The 21035-nt window shown below is 38.4% G+C and overlaps 2 protein-coding genes across 4 annotated transcripts in view; both read left to right on the forward strand.

Moving 5' to 3' along the window:
- The window catches only part of LOC126819285 (ADAMTS-like protein 1), a 51883-nt gene extending 38809 nt beyond the window's left edge, over nucleotides 1-13074 (forward strand). For both annotated transcript variants that reach the window (XM_056100690.1, XM_050547257.2), the window contains 9 exons: nucleotides 2029-2110; nucleotides 2691-2821; nucleotides 4860-5018; nucleotides 5551-5677; nucleotides 6081-6285; nucleotides 6684-7520; nucleotides 8095-8277; nucleotides 9404-9551; nucleotides 11777-13074. In XM_056100690.1, the coding sequence (XP_055956665.1) occupies nucleotides 2029-2110; nucleotides 2691-2821; nucleotides 4860-5018; nucleotides 5551-5677; nucleotides 6081-6285; nucleotides 6684-7520; nucleotides 8095-8277; nucleotides 9404-9551; nucleotides 11777-11895 (1991 nt within the window). In that variant the 3' untranslated portion in view covers nucleotides 11896-13074. The remainder of the gene's footprint in view (nucleotides 1-2028; nucleotides 2111-2690; nucleotides 2822-4859; nucleotides 5019-5550; nucleotides 5678-6080; nucleotides 6286-6683; nucleotides 7521-8094; nucleotides 8278-9403; nucleotides 9552-11776) is intronic.
- Nucleotides 13075-16332: 3258 nt separating this feature from the next.
- Nucleotides 16333-20813, forward strand: LOC130012442 (uncharacterized). 2 transcript variants are annotated; one of them, XR_008787861.1, is made up of 4 exons: nucleotides 16333-16535; nucleotides 17688-17875; nucleotides 18627-19909; nucleotides 20704-20813. XR_008787861.1 is itself a non-coding variant. In XM_056100400.1 (4 exons), the coding sequence occupies exons 1-3, from the start codon at nucleotides 16690-16692 to the stop codon at nucleotides 19287-19289; spliced, it is 957 nt and encodes a 318-aa protein (XP_055956375.1). In that variant the 5' UTR covers nucleotides 16333-16689; the 3' UTR covers nucleotides 19290-19909; nucleotides 20704-20813. The 2 variants fall into 2 exon arrangements, 1 of the variants encoding a protein (XP_055956375.1); XM_056100400.1 differs by having other exon boundaries at nucleotides 16333-16795.
- The last annotated feature ends 222 nt before the right edge of the window (nucleotides 20814-21035 follow it).

The following is a 21035-nucleotide window of genomic DNA, read 5'->3' on the forward strand; positions in this document are numbered from 1 at the left end:
GTCCAACCGCGTGGGTTTTCTCCGGGTCCTCCGGTTTCCTCCAACTGCTAAAGACCCCTATGCGCAAGCGAATTATTGAAATAAAATTGAACCATATGTTAATCTCGAAATGACCAGGTTTGTGTAGCGTGGACGTTAAACCCCATTTCCCTCTCAGTGTTTCTCCACTCGATATGATCAAGCGTGAATCTGGATTCACCCCAGTCCTTTTACCGCTTTTCTTTTATTATTGCAAAAAAGAAATGCTACTGTAATGAACTTATGAAATTCCTGACCAAGCTAGCTCCAGGCTCTTGGCATCAAGTTTACTTGTGATTTGCATGAATATAAACACTGCATTTTGAAATAGACGATAGATAATCGTATGTTCCTGGTTTTCTTTAACACATGCCAACTTCTTTTATCTCAACACGTGAAAACTGAGCTTATTTAAATCTACATGTAATAGAGAGTGGAAAGTTATCCATTTCATGATAACCTTTCCTTTCATGCTGCTTCTCTTAAACGATAAGATTAAAAAAAACTTGACATTTAAATTACCTCCCTTTAACCGTAAATAAAACAATCTCTGGTTTCTTTAAAGAAACGGTGTATAGTAATAGGGTTGTTTTGTGACGTATCAATTAAGCGTCTTAATTAAATTACCTCCCTTTTACCGTAAATAAAAGAATCTCTGATTGCTTAAAAGAAACGGGTTATAGTAATAGAGTTGTTTTGTGACGTATCAATTAAGCGTCATCATGGGTCTAATGATGACCTGCTATGTTGATGAAGAGCTCGGTATTAGCTTGTAGAATAACTATTGGAACGGATAATTATCATTACTGGTGTTCAGCGAGACATTTGATTATAGGCCTTAAGACATTTATGTTGGAAGGAATCGTTAAATTGTCTGTACGGGATTCCGACTTATCAATTTGCAACAGTTTATGGCCGAAAAGAAAATACCCCATTCATTTACATTGAACAAAATGTATTTCCATTCTTTTTATTTGCTTTGGTCCAGTGTTATATTCTTATAACAAAGTCGAGAATCTAAGGAGACTATTGGGCTTCAAATGTGGTATATACTGTTTTCTTAAAGTGTTAATATTCCCGAGTATCCGGCGGTACGTTTCTGTAGCTGGTCATGTAACAACAAATCTTATGTGTCTTCCAATAGTATATATAGAATGACAGTTGATAATATTATGCATTGGATTCTTAAACGTCTTTATAAAGGACATTAACAGGGACATTAATCCGTAGGGGTAATAACTTAAATAGTGTTACTGTTACCAGGATAGAAATGAAATGAAAATGAAATGGGGTTTAACGCCCTACGGTTCTGCTCCAGCTAGGCTAATGAAATCGGTTATACGTCATACAGTGTGATATGAGGGAAATTTTGCCCGAACCGCGGCGCTATGGTCTACTCTTATACTCAGTCCTGCACCACTGACAAGGGGACACAACGCCGGAAAATTCCGATGAACACCAGGATAGAACCTACCAGGATTGTTTATTCAATTTAAAGGGATTAGCGGTTGATCAGTGAGTAAGCTGTGGTTTTCCCTTTCCAGTGGTGTAGGGTGGAGGGTCTGACAACGAACAGTGTCTAACCATTCGGATGGTACGAAAAACCGTACATTGGCGTGCACGTAAACTAACCCTTAAGAGTTGGATTCTCAATAAGAGCAGACCATAGTGCCGCTGCCGGAGCAACATTTCCCCCATAGCACACTTTATTGAATATGCCCGTATTCATTAGCCCAGTCGGTACAGAACAATTGGACGTTTAAATCATTTCATTTATTTAATTTTAAGAATATCACAAGCGTTCCTGTATATTACGTTTGAAACATTATATCAAGAAAACACTTTATATGAAATGAAATGAAATGGGATTAAAAGTCCTACTGTTAAAACACTTTATAAAACGTAATGATAGATTTATATCTATAAAAACTTGGGCTTTATCTAATTGATTTTTTTTACTTTTATTTAGTGAATGGCATTAAATGTTTTGGTTTGTTTTGATGTTTTTAGAATCGGTTGCCCTGGTAACTACAACTGAAGATGGTTACAGAGATGATGAGATGGCAGACGGAGATCGTTTTGATATACCAAGGTTTGTCTTCTTCATTTTAAAATGACCTTTAAACAATATACATTCAGAAATCTATAACACATACTTTGACCAACAAAAGGTTATTTAGATTTATGGTTACCCTACGGACTTAATTCATTTTAGACCGGAGTCACGGTGGCTAGGTGGGTAAGACGCTGGTTCGCTAGCCTTGAGGTCGCGTGTTCGATCCCTGCATTGCCGAGAAGGTTCATCGGGATTTTCCGGCGTGGTTTCCCCTTGTCAGTGATGCAGAACGGAGGGCCTGACAAAGACAACTGTCTAGGCGTTCGAATGGGATGAAATCTGGCCCCGCTCCCTGGACTTTCTGGAGAGTTTCTGCTGTATTAATGTACCTTTTGTTCTACAATCTGTTGAGCAGTTCGGTTCCATTAAGAGTGTTTTGTTTTTATACGCCCAAATTGGAATATCTTACATTGTCGTCGACCCATCCGTCTGGGTGATTGTCCATCTATTAGCGCTAGATGCTTCTATATACACAGTTTTAGTCTTATGTGTGTATATTTTATTACTAGATATGTAAGTGATAAAGACACTGTATATGTGTATATTTTATTACTAGATATGTAAGTGGTAATTGGAGTGTATGTAGTACGACATGTGGAGAAGGTGTGAAGACCAGAATGATTTATTGTCAAATGTTTAACAATCAAACAGAGCAGATTGAAATTCTACCTGATAAAGAATGTGGTGGTAAGAATTTCCATTTTTCGACAATTTGATCTGATATTTAAAGTGAACTTCTCGACAAGAATGTAATTTTTTTTTATACAGTCAATCCTGCAATAGTTTCAGCTGTTAGTAATTATTCGACTTCTGTAATTTAAATCGGAAATGAAATGGGGTTTTCCGTCCTAATGTCCTGCTCCGACTGGGCTAATGAAGACGGATATACGCCATACAGTGTGCTATAAGCGAATTTTTACGCGAGCCGAACGACTATTCGTTGTGCCTTGACATGCTCTCTGTCCTGGATCACTGAGAAGAGAGATTTACTTTCTCGGTGTTACAGTATTTAAGTATCGAATATCAGTTGTTTCTACATCCTGAGGGTTGGATGGCCGAATGGTTAGCGCGTGCACGTTGTATCATAAGGTCTGTTATTGAGTCAACTGGCGTGGTTGCGATTCCCCGGTTGTACGTGACAAGGAGTATGATCGCCTGTCCAACCTTCGTGGGTTTTCTCCGGATCCTCCGGTTTCCTCCGATTGTTAAATACCCCTAAGCGTAGGCGAATTTTTGAAATAAAATTGTATCATATGTTAGTCTCGAAATGACCTAGTTTGTGTCGATTGGACGTTAAACCCCCCCCCCCCTCTCTCTCTCTCTCTCTCTCTCTCTCTCTGTGATAGAGATATTATATAATATAATAACAGGAAATAAATAATACAATCCGTCGGCATACACAACACTTCTCGTCGAGTGGTGAAACTTTATCGAAACATATATTTCTTTGTATTTACCATACACTCAAAATATTTTCCTAGCATATTTCTTAAACGATTGTCATATTTTCTTTGTCAAACATCGGGTTCACATGTCGAAAGTGTGATTTTTTCGCCTACACAGTTATTTAACAAGAATGGAATCGGAAACAGAGTTGCAATTCTAGAACCGTTTTTTATTCGCGTTGAAACAAAGGAATAAAATCCTAGGAGTTAAAAGTTTGTGATAAACATTTGGTGTCCCCGTTTCGGGTGCCCTTTGACCTATTTTATATTTTTTATTCGTGAGAAAGTTAGTACGATATATGGTTGAAATCATACACAATAGAGCAATAAAGTATTACCTATGGGAACCCGTCCAATAAGAAGTGGTATTTGGTGGTCTTATAATAGTAAGCATAGTCTGCCTCGTATACGAGAGTAGGCATAGTCACTCGCGATTATGAGTGTTCTAGAACATATTATTCTTTCTCGTACACGAATGTTCTACCAGGAGTACTCATACCCTGTCTGATTACAACACCCCACTACTTATAGCTAACTTGGACAATGGTTTGGAACTAAAATTCAGAAACAGATGGCCTGAACACAGTGATTCAAACACAGGTGTATATCCAACTCGGTTGACCTAACGCAGGCATCTGGGGTTTTAGATTATTTGCCTGCTTGTCATGGACGTCTCAAATGAAGAACGTGTAAAATGTGTCAATAACATTATAATTTTAGTAATTGAACTGGTAATACACGGGTCCCTATTTTTATTTCCTGAGTGACGTTATGACTAGGATTTTGTATTCTGTATCAAGCAACTTTATTCCGTAGAGTTGTATCTTGTGTATATGTGTCATTGACTTTTGATGAGACATTATGGAAAGAAGAGCAGCACTTGCTTTTACGTACACGCTTTCTCTTGTCCCATCCGAACGATTATATGCTGTCCCTTGCCAGACTCTCTGTCCCGCATCGCAAACAGAGAAGAATTTGCTTTCATGTATTGCATAAACCCAGTCTCAAGCATAATACTTAATCTATCTTAATTCGACAGCAGATAGAATGAATAGGGTTAGACGTCTCGACTGTCTGAAAATCCTTCATCATTAGCCAAGTCGGACTAGAACAGTAGGACGTTCAACCACATTTCGTTTATATCTGAAAATTGGTTAATATAAAATCAGTCCAGACGCTCCTCTTAATATTTATTGCTTGTTATATAAAAAAATCAATCACTTTGAGACAATAACTCAATTGTTATTTTATTATATATTCATCTAAGGATTTGTTTTCAGACCAAACCCGTCCGGTCGAGATTGAAGAGTGTAGTGCGATGGCTGAATGTGACGAAACGGAGATTCCCGATATAAACCCAATGTCAAATCAAACTAATAGTACAGCATATGAATGGAAAATTGGCAATTATTCGGTCTGTAGCAGTAGTTGTCTTGCAGGTAATTTAACCAATCTCATCTTTAGCACAGTCGGCACTTGAACGATATATTCTGGTATATTCCAGAATGTTCAGGATGAAGTTTTTCAGACGTTATACAGGTGATCTGATTATCCTAGGAAGTGGCAAAATTTCAATTGCGTGGCTGGGTGCATTGACCGACATTGAGGATATAACCAGATTAATTAAATATCAGTTAGTTTGTCTAAAGCCTAGTTCCCACTGGGATAAACTCATCGGCGATGTGGAAATAAAAAAACATTTCTTCAGATGCCTCTCGATGGTTCCACATGGCTCGCAACACTCCCGAAGTTTCACTGGGACACCGCGGAATCTGTTCCCGGCGCTTCCCGAGGCAAGAAATGCTCAATGAGACCTAGGCATTGAACTCCCATCAAAGTACAAGTTACTTGAAGGATTTATTTCAGTGACATTTCGGCGAGGGCTCTCCCGTCTTTAAATCCTTCAAATAACTTGTATTCCATATAAATGTGTCATGTGTAATCATTTGTAAGGTTTTCTTGTTTCTATAGGAGAAGAATATCCCAATCTGTTATGTGTTAATGAAGATGGTTCCAGTGTTAGTCCATCATATTGTTCTGATATAAAGAAACCGGTTGTTAAACCACGTGTCTGCAATGATATACCATGCCCACCCAGGTAAAAGTAGCAGTACCTTTATTTTTAGACACATATTTGATTTGTTGGTTTTGAAAATAGTATCATTCTGGACCATACCATATATGTTCCATACCACATATGCTACCTTTGTACCGTATCAGATATGTTGCCTTTGTATCATTCCATATAAGTTGCCTTTGTATCATACCATATCCTTTGTATCATACCATAGATATTACCGTTGTATAATACCATAATGGTGTCTTGGTATCATACCATATGTGTTACCGTTGTATAACACCATAATGGTTTCTTGGTATCATGTGTTTCCTTTGTATAGTACCATATGTTATCTTGGTACCATACCATATGTGTTTCCTTTGTAAAACACCATTATGGTGTCTTGGTATCACACCATATAAGTTTCCTTTGTGTAATATAGGTGGGAGATAGGAGAGTATGGAATGTGTACTGCTGAATGTGGTGGAGGAATACAACAAAGACCAGTACAGTGTATAGAAGAACTATCTAAAGTTTCTAGACATCCAGTAGATACCTTCAGGTGTCCCGATCCTATACCGATGTCAGAAAGAAGTTGTAATACACAGTTCTGTCCTTCCAGATGGATGACCAGAGATTGGTCTGAGGTTCGTATATTTATTGATAATATCAAACTGTTTAATTCTAATCACCACATGTGTCTATTATAATTTTCACATTGTTAACATTACACACGGTGTTTCGTTAAGGAATAGTTAGATGTTTGCAGAGAATATCCTCCCACACGCTCGACCTGTCTTTATTAGCGAAGGTGCAATACCCATTTGAAATTGGTAACCGTGTCTTTCTAGTTCTTCTTGGACCACGTTCTTCAAAGAAAAGCCCTAAGCCACTGAACTTGACATTTTTGATATGACGTCACATCTCCAAGACGGATTTGATGGCGTCATAGTGAGTTCCGAGATCCCAGTCCTTGTTAAGCTAGGGTTTTGTCTTCTGTTTATATATATTGTATATTTTCAATGGATGGTTACATGTTTTTCAGTGTTCATCATCTTGTGGTGTTGGTCTACAAACTAGGCGAGCATATTGTATTAAATCCCCAATACAAGGTCGTCAAGTCACCGTGTCAGATACCGAATGTATGGGACCCAAACCAATGACTTCCAGAGAGTGTCATGCCGGAAACTGCTTTGATGTGGAAACTCCTCCGCCGGTCATCAAATCCGAAAATTATACCTACGTTCAGTTCCGACGTTCAAAGCGTGTAAAGTTGATAATTGGTGGAGACGTTGTTTTGCTACCAGGACAATCCGTTATCATCAAATGCCCGGTAAAAAATTACCAGAGAAAGTTAATCTTCTGGAGTAAAGGATACAAGCTGATCCCAATGGCGGGACGAGTTCAGACAACTTTCAGCGGGAATCTGAGAATACGAAAAACTGAACCGGCAATAGATACAGGAAGTTACACGTGTATTGCAGGAATGCAGAGTGCTGACATCGAGATAAAGTTTCAGAGTAAACGAGATGCCATAAAACAGGCAAGAGAAATGCAGCAACTTTTGGCCGAAACTAACTCAAACGCCAACTTAAACCTTCCATTAAAAGACGAAGCTAGCGGACCTGGAGTGATTCGAGATCCGCATTATAATGCTACTAAACAACTTGTGTTTACTACCGGACGCTGGTCCCAATGTTCTAAAACTTGTGGCTCGGGACATCAAACACGTAAAGCGAAATGTACCCGTATAACATTTAAATATATGAAGATGCTTGATGATCGAGAATGCTTAAAGAGGGGTCTGGTTAAACCAGTTGAAATACAGAAATGTCTCATTCAGGAAGATTGTCCAAATTGGGAAATTGGGAAATGGTCTAGGGTAGGTAGAGCTTTTGATATTACATAATGACCAAGCGTTGGTATTAAATTCACTTGGCGAATTCGAGAAGTATTCAGAATACTTCATCCAAGTAACAAGTCGAAAAAGTAACTCAGAAACATTACTTGCTACTATAGCGATTATATTATATTGTCATATGGTCATATACAATTATAAAAAAACCTGTCTTCGATAAAGACAGTTAATGACAATTAACAATTAAAACTATAGATAGTGCATTTCCGGTTTGATTTGGCAAAAACCCGTGTTATATGTAGGGGGGGGGGGGTAAATGGTTAACGGCCTGTCATTGAGTCAGGGGGCGTGGTTTCGATTCCCCGCTTGTACGTGACAAGGAGTAGGATCGCCTGTTCAACCTCGTGGGTTTTCTCCGGGTCCTCCCGCCATTTCCTCCGACCGCTAAAGACCCCCACACGCAAGCGAATTATTGAAATAGTTCAGTAATAAACGGTATTCCATGGAATTATGTCCAGAGTATTCCAAGTTTAATAACTTAATGGCATTAAAACAAGGGCTGTATAAATTTTAAATGTTTGGGGTTTATATTTTTCAGTGTAAGAAAGACCAGTGTGTGCGAGATGGTTACGCCCAGAGGAAACGTGCGATACATTGTAATTATTCCAATGGTACTAGAGCATCCCTAGAGGTCTGTCATGCTCTAGAAAGACCTGAACACAAGAAGGAGTGTCGTAGTTTTGATTGTTATAGTGTTTGGAAAACCAGCAAATGGACGGAGGTTACTATTATATTTATTTTGTATTTACTTATTTGTATATCTGGGGTCAAAAAATGTTTTCAACAACCTGGTCACAAACTGCTAGGTTTCTTTTTTCTATGAAACTTTAATAGGTAACATTTCGATGCGTGTGAATTCATATTGTGTATATTAGATCCCGTGCGTCCCCTTTCCTTTTTCCGGAACTGTGATGCTTCATCGTACAATACGTATTGTGCATTGGGGTTTGCTAGATGCGTTCTTCCACCAAACGCTCAGTGGTAACATTATGGAGTATGATTTCATATTGTGGACTTTAGATACCTTCCATTTTCCTATTCTAGAACGTTCATAAGGGTAATGGGGGTTATTATTTGAAATGAAATGGGGTTTAATGTTCTACTATTCTGCTCTGACTGGGCTAATGAAGACGGGTATACGCCATATAGTGTGCTATGAGGGACATTTTGCCGGGGCGGCGGCACTATTGCCTACTCTTATATCTAATTCCAACTGCCAAGGGATCTTTTACGTGCACGCCAATGTATACACCGGACCTCGGTTTTTCGTCCCATCCGAACGACTAGACAGCTGTTCTTGTCAGGCCTTGTCCTTGACAAGGGGGAAACAACGTGGGAAAACTTTCTCGGCCAATGCAGGGATCGAACACGCGACCTCCAGGCTAGCAAGCGAGCGTCTTACCCACTTAGCCAATAATCCCCGGGATTAATGTCTTTCCAGCACAATAATGGGTTACTGTGCGACAAACATTGGTAGTTTTTATTTCTGTTATTACGTGTGCAATGCCAGGTGCGAGAATTTTGTCCGAAAAGATGCGCTTCCTCATATTGTCCTTCTATTTTCAACTGTCAGGGCTTCTTTTAAACATATGGACCTCAGTTTTGTCGTCCCATCGATCCGACCGAGTAGGCCTACTGTTCTGGTCAAAGGTCAAAGTCACGTCTAACTAAAATGTGAAGATCGGACTTCAAAAACACCGAAGGTTCTTCTCACCTCACGACTGGATACGAAACTACCGACTACCACGACTCTCTTGCTTTTATTATAATAGACCTTATCATGGTGTCTTTGTGCTTGTAGGGCTTGTATTTATATATAATATGTATGTGTCGTTTTCTCGTTTTAGTGTTTTCCTCGATGTGCCAAGAAAGGATATAAAAGTAGAACATTAACGTGTCTATGGAAGAGATCAAAGAAACCAGCATGGTCATCTTGTAAGGCAAAGTCGCGACCAATAACCAAGAAAACCTGCAGACCAAAACCTTGTCTTGCAGGTAATCTTAATGATAGTTTGTTTGCTTTAATGAAATGTGGTTTTTAAAAAAGGTCTTACTTTTGGGATCCAGCTGGCCTAATGAAGACGTGCATCCACCATGCAGTGTGAAATACCCTGACAATTCTTACATCGATTTCAAACGGTCAGGGGATAACCAAAGTATTGTCGGTCCTAGGGGTTTTGACTGCCAAGCCCGTCGTCCTGCACAACGGACAAGGATAAACCGCGCTGGGAGATTCCAAGGTTTCTCAGCCAAAACGAATTGGTCCCATGAGCTCCTGGTTAGTGAGCCAGCCATGGTCATCGATCCACCTTGACTCCCATTTTTTTATATTAAAAAAAAATATAATAAGAACATCATCCATATGGACGTTGTAGACGAATCTGTGCTATCTGCAAATCTCCTGATATCCCGTCATATGTTGGGAACAGTTTTCCGGACTTTGTAATTTATACTGAAAATCACATTAAAGCGTATTGCCAAGTGCAACTGAAAGAGCTAAACCCAAATCAACACAGTTTAATCAATTCTTGTGGAAAATGTCATTTAAAGTACAAAACCATCAATTTGAGCAATTTATAATTTGCCACTATTTAATATTGCGCAATGCAGATAATGATAGAGCATTGATTCGTTCAATATCTAGTTATGTGTAACACAAAGTCAAATGTTGTCTATATGTTTGCGCAATCCTCATGGTTAAAAGAATTATATTTAACCTTTAAGACAGGAAGTGTTTCCTAAATTATGTAAGTGATATGTGGGCAATATGACCCTAATTTAATAATATTAATACCATCTATCAATTCGCAGTTTCGTCTATGCCACTCCTACGGTCTTACAGTTTGTTCGTAATTAAAATGTCAAAATAACATATATGAATATTAAGTTTAAACATAGACTTGATTATCTAGATTATTAATTAGACATTAATTAACTTGGTGTCATCGTTAGCCTGTGATGTTTAGTGGATTTGAATAGATTTTTTGATAGATAATTTAACGAAAAAGTGGATAAGTGGGACTTGGTTTATTATCGCACCAAAGTTAGTAATGATGTTCGAGGCTAGCCTAAAATTAAAACGCCAGAATCTCGTTTCAGAGTGAAGCAATTTGACTGAAATTTTCAGCATATTCTGTTTTCATTATTTCTTTTTTAAATATTATAACGAGAATTGTCAGCTCTTTATCTTATCTAATGCCCCTTTAAAATCAGTCGACTGGCGTGGTATCGAATCCTCGGTTGTACGTGACAAGGAGTGGGGTCGCCTGTCCAAACCTTGTGGGTTTTCTCCGGGTCCTCCGGTTTCCTCCCACTGCTAAAGACCCCTACGCGCAAGCGAATTATTGAAATAAAATTAAACCATATTATAGTCCCGAAATGACCTAGTTTGTGTCGATTGGACGTTAAACCCCATTTCTCTCTCTCTCTCTCTCCCTTTAAAATCAAATCAAACAGATACAATCCTTTAACAATTGAAATTTTTATATTATACTAGATTACTTGGTATCGATTCCATCAAATTACTATTAATTACATCTAGAGATATGGCCTTTGTGAACTTCTCAGAATCTTGTGAACGTTTTAGTGGCATATGATATCACAAGATCTGCTTTAAATTTATAGATTTTGTCCAGATTACTGGAATGAAGTATACCAAGCCATCGCTTACATATACACTTTTAAACTGTCAACTAACGAGTCGCACAAATTGTATTATGTTTTTTCATGGAACTAATGACCACCTTTGAGTAAGGACAAAATATGATCTGATCTTTCGTGTTTATGGGACAACCTATAATTAGAGTTTTGTTTCTAAAGATAAAACGGAAGTTGACTTTTTTACTCATTTTATTTCATTTTAGCATACTGCGTCGGACGTGGAAATCCAAACCTTTATTTTTGAGCCAAACCTATGAGAGCCTTTCTAATGAACCGGACAAACCTCCTTACTTACAATGCAAAACAATTGTCATGATTCTGTTTACGCCACACAATGTGCTTTGAGGGACATTTTGCCCGTACAGCGACTCTATGGTTCACTCTTATTTCGAATTAGAACTGTCAAGGGATCTTCTACGTGCACGCCTATGTGTACACGGGTTCTCGGTTTTTCGTCTCATCCAAACAATACATGGCGTATACCCGTCTTCATTAGTCATGTCGATGCAGAAAAATTGAACGTTACACCCCATTTAATTTCATTTCAATTCTTATTTCAGAATGTGAAGATAAGTCACGATACTGTAATCTAGTCGGCATGTTAAAAATGTGTCGTTATTCCAACTTCCGGTATAATTGTTGTGGAACATGCCAGGACTATATGAAGAGAAATTCGTGAAGGAATAAAACATTCTATTCTGCTGAAGAATACCTCTATAGACAGTGATGTACATAGTGCCATTTCATATAAATAATAAAAAAAATATTCGTGCAGGATATAAACCGTGTATAAACCTCTATTTTATTTTATAAATCAAAGTATTTTTGAACATCATTTAATAGTGTGTATCGTTAAATATTGTGTATTTATCGTAATGTGAAAGCAGAAGATTTGTGAACAATGACCTACTGATTAAAGGGAAGCAACTCTTATAAGTTAAGCATGGGCGCAGACCGACAAATTACAAATTGTGAACCTGTCGGTTGTTAGAATTAATTATCGCCATCTGTTTGCAATCTGGAATCAAGGATATTCGCGGAATTGTAAACATCACGTAAAAAGTTAATTCCACCCTAAAGGCACTCATGAAATTTTTAGAAAAATAGTTCAAAACCCTGATCAGTCAAGAAGCTTCACGTGATTAGTCAACCAGTAAAAACGCCAAAATTTCGATTTTGTTGCAGTCACTTCGGTAATTTTATCAAACTACTATTCTCAAGTTTTGCGTTTGAGAGCCGTAGTTCTGAACGACCAATAGCAGCATGAAATCAATACAAACTAAAGTAAACTTCAAATAGATATTAGTTTACATTGACCAATTTAAATAATTCTTTTACCAATATATTTTTAGTTCGAATACTTCTCAGACTCTATATTTATCTTTCGTTTTGTAAATTGAAAGTTGGGATGTATTTTAAACTGAACATAGAGATCTATTGTAAATTGAAAGTAGAGATCTATTGTAAATTGAGAGTATAGATTTATTATAAACTGAAAGTAGAGATATATTGTAAATCGAAAGTTGAGATGTAATTTAAACTGAAAGTAGAGCTTTATTCTATTGACAGTTGAGAGTTGAGATGTATTTTAAACTGAAAGTAGAGCTGTATTCTATTGAAAGTAGAGATGTATTGTAAATTGAAAGTAGGGATGTATTGTAAATTGAAAGTAGGGATGTATTGTAAATTGAAAGTAGGTATGTATAGTAAACTAGAATGTAGTTTTAGTATAATTATAGTGGAATATATGGTTTATATTAAACAGTATACACTATATTTATTTTTGTATATTATATTAAAGTCAATCCTAATGTAAATACTAGTATACACCCTTATCAGTGTTTATGATCTATGAAAAACCAATAAAATTTGTCTAAAATAATCCTTGTAAAGTGAAAATGATAAAGTAGGCTGGTATTTAACTCGGTCCCTCGGTACTTAATCTATCGGTATTTTGTTACATCATTAGCGTGTGTGTAATAGTGTATGCATTGGGGGGGGGGGGGGGGCAGGGCCGTAACTAGCTCAGAGCAACGGGGGGGGGGGGGGGGATTTTCTCAGGGGTGCTGTATAATTGACGGACAATGTATATCTATTTTTTTTATGGTCGACAATTTTTTCACAGGGAGGGGGGGGGGGCGAAACTTTTTGCAGTTGCGGGCCTTTGTGTGTGTGGGGGGGGGGGGGGGGGCTTGTATTAGAGTCTTTAGCAGTTGGAGGAAATCGGAGGACCCAGAGAAAACCCAAGAGGTTGGACAGGCGACCCTACTTATTGTCATATACAAGCGAGAAATCGGAACCACTCCACTTGACTCAATGACAAAATTTACGATCTATAGCGCCCGCCTTAGAACATTTGTCACCGACGTCAGGAAGCATGTCATTATACAAATTAATTGGGAAAAACGTTTGCATAATTATGAATCCCTGTAGAATAAGTGTTTATGAAGATTCGTGTCTCTGTATACATTAATAACGATCCCCTGCTAAAAGGTCAAACTCATATGTCTCATTTAAAAAAAATGACAGTTCGGCTGATCTTACTAGGCCTATCTCGGGACCTCGCGATGTGCTCCGTTCGCAAGACTGTCTCAGTTATCCTATCCTATTCTATGATATTCCAAGATGCCACTGTTACAGTTGAACTCGCAATCTGTTTCACAGAGTATTACGAAAGTCTTCTAATATCTGTGTAAAGATGACTGCCTTCAACACGTGACGTCATATCACGCGGCGTCAATCACTCAATCATAGGCTCCATGGCGGGTGCAATGTTTACGTAAAACGTTACTGAAACGAGCAGAATGATGCCTTTCACTCATTTTAATACCTATTTACACTAAAATAGGAAATAATTTTTACCTAGAAATACTTCAAACGTCTTTATTTATTTTTCTAATACATAAAAAAAATGATTTAGAATTTAATTTGTCGGATGAAAAAAGTTAATATTTGTGGCTCATTAAGTCGCATCGATGTCATCCTTATCAGTGATTGTCGCGGCCTATCGAATATTTACAGCTGATCAGTGTGTTGAACCCGGTGAAGTAAAGTGAACACACTAGAACGTAGAGTGTATGTTTAGAATGTCATTGGTAAATTTGTTTATACTAGGTTCCCTCTGTTGTGTGATGCGTTACGATAGGATTGTACCTATTGAGGCAATCTGATTAAAACACAGATCCTATTTCGTTTCGTTTTTATAGTTCAGAATTTCGCTTTACTTGTCTTTACTACACTAGGATCTGGAAGAGTTGTTATATAACCCGCTTTCTGGATGATGTGAGGAATTAGTCAATGAAACGGGGGATCACGTGGCTAAGTGGGTAAGACGCTGGCTCGCTGGCCTGGAGGTCGGGTGTTCGATCCCTGCATTGGTCGAGAAAGTTCATCCAGATTTTCCGGCGGTTTCCCTCTTGTCAGTGATGCAGGATGGGGGGCCTGACAAGGACAGCTGTCTAGTCGTTCGGATGGGACGAAAAACCGAGGTCCCGTGTACACATTGGCGTGTACGTAAAAGATACCTTGGCAGTTGGAATTCGATATAAGAGTAGGCCATAGCGCCGCTGCCCGGGCAAAATTTCCCTCATAGCACACTGTGTGGCGTATGGCCGTCTTCATTAGCCCAGGTTAGGAGCAAAATAGTAGGACGTTAAACCCCATTTCATTTCTTTTCATTTTCAAGTCAATGAAACGGTCTGTTACGGCGAGCTTCAGGTGTGTTTTGCACAGAACTGTGGGTAATCCACTAGTAACATCAAAAGCCGCTCGTATGACCTCTGACACGACCTATCGCTACAGCCGGTCAGATCTTCATGAAAGTATAAAAAAACGAAACGAAATATAGATACACGTGTATGTATTTTAATCAGATTGCTATTGAGTCCACGATCTGCTACGTGCAGATCCGTTCGAACACGTTTCGATACGATCAACATGATTGCCCTGACTGACCTCAATATATTATCAGACCTGATAGGATCATCACAATTACCCCACGATTAAAACCATGATTTCATTAGTAGCCCCAATCGTGATAGTGGGAACCGTGTTTCAGTGACATTTAGTAATTGAACTGGAATATATAGAACACAATTCAATGGAATACAATTACTGCTTATTACTGAGTGACGTTTCGGCTAGGCTTCTCTAGTCATTATCAAGCAATGATAAAATATGAAAATATAACTAGACAATATATACATGTACACAACAATACTTAGTTAATGCTGACCAAATCAGAGATACCCCTTTAATTACAAGTACCTAAGCATTATAAAGGTTTAATGCTAATAACAACATTCAATACGAAATATAGACCACTTTACATGAAATTAACACGAATTGATTAATGGGTAACATGTTGTGGAGTATATACAATGATTTGATTAGGTTTTAATAATCACAACGCCTTGACGAAATCTGGAAGTGGTCTTAAAATAGATTTAGCCTAAGATACAGTGGGGCAGGGGCCGACACTGTGTAAGAATATTAATTGCGTAACACTATTAGACAAAAATGCCATGTGGTTACCTAATCGCAATTGAGACAAAAGTTGACAAGATTATTTTTGCGCCCCACCCCACCCAGCCACGACCCCCGACATCGTGGAAAACCAACATCGTGGGTTTTCTCCGGGTCCACCGGTACCCCCACTGGTATTGAAATAACATTGAACAATAAATTAGTCCCGAAATGACATAGTTTGTGTCGAGTGGACGTTAAACTCCGATTTATCTCCCTTCACTCTTTAGCGTTAATTAACACACCTCTACAGAAAACGCACCATCGCACAGTTTTAAACCCCTCGCGTTAATTAACTTACCTCTTAGCCAATTTCTCACCCTTGTTAATTAACGCACCTTATTTAAATTTTATAGCGTTGATACCGAGTAATAATCGGGAAATTAATTTTCTTTCGATAGATGTACAAATAACACTCCAGACAGAGATTTATACCGTTCACGCACAGATTAGCCACCTTTTAGTAGTGTATGGTGACTTATTGTATGCCAGGTTGATTTCGACACAACACGAGCTACTACGCATGCGCACTTTACAGCGAATTTGTTATTTGGAAACATGGCTGCTCTTGGAAGCAGACTTGTAGGCACAATACTGGATCTTCAATGAGTTACTTTCTATTTTTCACTCGGCAACCGGCTGCAGATTTCACTCGGCCAACTTCGGTTACTCCTCTACACCAAACCATGTTTCCAAACAGAGTTATCTTTCCGTGACCCGCAAATTATATTTTTAACAATGAGTTGAATTCTATAGGAGGTGTTGGAACTCCCGCAAACAGTGCCGGTGGTGCAAGTAAGTTATAAAAATAAATACAACTGACAAAAGGTTAAGGACCACCTTAAAGTAAAACAAGACAGGAATATTTGGTCATTTAAGTAATAGATATTTTTTAATTGAGGATTTCGAAAAATATAGGAGTCCATTAGATGATCTGGTCAGGAAAAGGATGAGGATTACAGACAAGAGTAGTGATAACCATCGTCATGTGTATCCCTCTCTCACTTGGAGAGAGAGAGAGAAATGGGGTTTAACGTCCACTCGACTAACATATGGTTCAATTTTATTTCCATAATTCGCTTGCGCGTAGGGATCTTTAGCTGTGGGAGGAAACCGGAGGACCCGGAGGAAACCCACAAGGTTGGAAAGGCGACCCTACTCCTTGTCACGTACAACCGGGGATTCGAAACCACGCCAGTTGACTGAATGACAGACTTTATGATACAGCGCGCGCACGCTAACCATTCAGCCATCCAACCCCCCCCCCTCTCTCACTTGGATCACGTCCTCAACACCTCTTGTTTGATTAGTACCATGGTACCAAAGGAACCTGACACTATTCTTCTTGGAGTGGCAAGACTTATGCTGGAAGTATTTTGTGATGGATATTACATGGTTCCAAATAAAAACCATCTGAATTTATTGTTGATGGTTAAATATCAAACAGACCCCATTTTAAACGGTGGTGCTTATCTTTTTGACACACATAATTTTTACCGTACTACTGCTCAAAAGCTTTTAATTTTGTTTTAAAATTCTGTTAATTCGTTGATAAATCACGTTATTCTATTCTCTAGTCATGGTAGTCAGTTAAACTTGAAACCTGTATGTTTAAGTTGTAACCACTGTAAAAAGGATGGCTGTAGAAGAATCATGTTCGTTCTGAATCTAAATGTAAAACCTATCCCCCCCCCCCCTCCCCAGCCGCTGATCAACAGAAATGAGCAAAGTGAACCTGGGCACTAAACAATATTCAGAATACAAGTTATTTAGAAGTTTATTTTGTTTGTGGCTTGATAAATACAAGAGAACACTTTTCAAGACGTCGTCAGAAATGAACTGTGAAAAAACTTGTATTTAATACACCGGTATATTAGTCATGGTTTATTCAATACAGTTACTAAATGCATCTTTAACAAACTACATTTTTTAATGGTTTATTTACAGAGAAGAAATGGGAAACATTACCAGGCTGCCAGACACGCCCCATTGATAACAAAGGTCTGCCTGCTGCCGCTGTACACAAAACACCCAACCCAGAACCAATCGATGCCACAAAATTGCCGCTAGCAGAAAAAATTCGACGACTTTCAATGTTTTTACGAAGTGAAAAAAAAGTAATCAATGAAATTATGGTGAGGTTTTATTTATTAAAGATACATTATGGGAGATGGAGATAAGATAACGAGTTAGCAGTTCTCACTATAATAGTTAAAAACTACATAATGTAAAGGGAATTTGCTGAAAATGTCAGTCAAATTGGTCCACTATGAACCGAAAACTAAGCGGATGAAAGTTTCGCCTAGCCTCGAAACTAATAGTCTCGATTGTCTATTGTTGTGATTTAATTATCAATGAGCGATAGCAGCATATAGAATTGTAATCCAGTCGACATCGAAGGCTAGCCTTGACATCGGGAGTTTATTATGGTCTGGATAAGTTAATTAATGTCTAATTAATAATTTAGATAAGATTTCAGGCCTAAAGAAAGACCTGAAATTGACAGGTTTAGCTCTTGCATAATGCATGTTTAATATTTTTCACAATAATCTCATTAAAAACACAGATTCTGCTTTATTTTTATTTTTATTCAAGCATGTATTACGTATAAAATTCTTTTATTTGCCCATCTACATAAGACCAGTGGGGCGAGTTTGGGTGGTCGAAGCGTTAATGCGTCATTACCCGCTTGTACGTGACAAGGAGTAGGGTCGTCTGTTCAACCTCGTGCGTTTTCTCCATGTCCTCAGGGTTTCCTTCCACTGCTAAAGACCCCTAATGAAATAAAATGAACTATATGTTAGTCCCGAAATGACCTAGTGTCGAGTGAACAATAAAGCCCATTTTCCTCTCTTTCCCATTAAATCCTATTTTATTTCATTTTAGTTGTTTGAGAATTCTCTGATGAGTTGTAAAGTTGGAATTAGACCAGATTTTTTGATCGATGGCATGGTACAAGGAAAGAACGGATCCTTTTTCACTGGCCGACTTAATCTGGGTGGTGTGTTCCTAGCCAGAGCTATCGGCATCAACAAGAAAGAAATCAAACTGTCATGTTTCAAGAAGGCGGTGGAACTTTATCGTACCCTTCCTGTCACTGAAATTTTGAACCAGGATGATATGACCCCAAAAGTTATCAAGGAGAAACTGGAGAATTTTAACTCGACCGTTGCTAAGATGGAGAAAGAAACAATTGCAGAGTTACCCCCACCATCTATTTTGAAACAGATCCAAGATATTCTAACCAATCCTAAATATGCTTCAACCAATTCAATCAGCAAAATGGAGTTGGCGGCCTCTGTGGCTAAATGTCGAGTCCGTTGTCGATATGATGTAGAGAGTTGTAAAGCTGAATCAGGGAAAGTTTATCATAAGGGCATGTACTTTATTGACAACATACTACAAGGTGCAGGTGTTTCAGTTTCCAAAAAAACTGCTAAGTCATTGTGTTATAATATGGTGGTTGAACGACTGACCACCATGAATGTTGAACATGGCAACATCTTAGATGGTGTCGAACAGTCTGTCATAACAGAAGCAGAAGCATAGGTTCAGAGCACTTTGGTAAAGGCAGCACCAAATCCTAGGGCATTTGATCTCCGTGAACAGTTTGTCAAAATGAACGAACTTAGCAGTGCCACGCATCCTGCATCCATCATTACTGTCTTGGATGGAATTTTCAACGATGTAAAATTGACGCCCATTTGTCTGTACCGTCGTAGCATGAACACAGAAATAGAAAAGGAGAAAATTTTCTGTAACCTCTATCTAGCTGGTCATCTCATCATGATTGGTGAAGCAGAGAACCGAACAGATGCCCAAGCAGACGCTTACTCTAAAGCCCGAGAGGTTTTGACGAACTGTGACCCCGAGTTCATCCTCCCCCAACACAGTAAACTTCAACCACACGACCAAGCAGCAACAGATGTTATCGACTTTCGTGTCAAGGGCAACTGCATTTTGGAAGATAACTGTTCGAATCTTCATCGCTTACAATGGACCCGAAAACCTATATCAACACTACCAGCCAAGGATATCGTTGTCTTTGAGGACGTCAGTTGGATAGTAGATCGTAAAGTTCAAGGTTTCTATATTTTACAACATTCATGTTTTGTCAACAATATGTTGTTGGAATGGGAGTTTTTTGACAATGATGATCGTGTATTCAGGTAAGTTGCCTTAAGGCCTAGTCTGGTCTCCCGGCCATAATCTTAAGGCCTAGTCTTGTGTCTTCCGGTCTCAACTGTAAGGCTTAGTCTTGTATCTTCTGGCCTCAACTGTAAGGCCTAGTCTTGTGTCTCTTAAGACCTAGTCTTGAATCTCTTAAGACCTACTGTAGTCTTGCGTCTTCCGGCCTTAACTGTAAGACCTAGGCTGTGTTTCCTGGCCTTAGCCTTCAAGCCAGAATTTCATATTTTCTATGAAAGTCAAAACATAATTATTTCTATGTCTTTTGCTCAATAGGTTATCAACTCACTATTATACGACTATGGGCATTATTTCCCACCCTTAAAAATCATTGACACAGGAAATAATAACACAATTACCTCCCTTGTTTTCCTATTGCCTCCATGCATTAGCTATCTTCAAATGTTGGAATTCGAAAATGATAATTTTGCCAATTTCGCAGCTGGCAATAGTGAATTATAGGATTAATAGGATTATTCTTTAACAAGGTAGGACTGTGTATGGATACCATCTATTTTAAGGCTTTTTTTTAATAAATTTTAAAAATATAACTTAACAAATATGAAATTGTAGCTTTAAGATCTAGTCTTGTCCCATTGATCAAAATTTTGAAATGTTCAGTTTGCTTGTTACTCTTCTTTTGTTTTTAGGGGTGGTTGAGTGGTCCAAGCTCATAAGGTCTTTCATTGAGTCAAACCTCCTGGGTGTCAGTCCAAAAATGTTGGTTTGTTTTGTGTGAGTGTTAATCCCCATTTCTCTCTTTTTTTACTTTAAGATGTCAGATGAAGATACAGAAGGAAGATGTTGGAACCGAACCTGCAGTGTCTCTTAGTAAGATAGGCTCTAGAAATTTTGCAGCAGCTGATTTCTTGTTTAAGCTCTACGAAACACAATCAGTCATAGAGGTAAGTTATTCTATTGAATACTTGAATTAGCTTTAGGGCTATGGATTCCTGAGCTAAATAGGGCCTACATTATATAAAGATAGGTTGCCAGGCAACTAAACATACGCCCACAGCAGCTAAATCGTCCGAGCGGTCGACAAGAGTTGTCGTATATTTGTTCTTTTGTAGGTAATTAGGGGGCATTTAATAGACAACTTCATAC

This window comes from Patella vulgata, chromosome 4, assembly GCF_932274485.2.
Source record: "Patella vulgata chromosome 4, xgPatVulg1.2, whole genome shotgun sequence".
In the NCBI taxonomy this organism is placed as follows: domain Eukaryota; kingdom Metazoa; phylum Mollusca; class Gastropoda; family Patellidae; genus Patella; species Patella vulgata.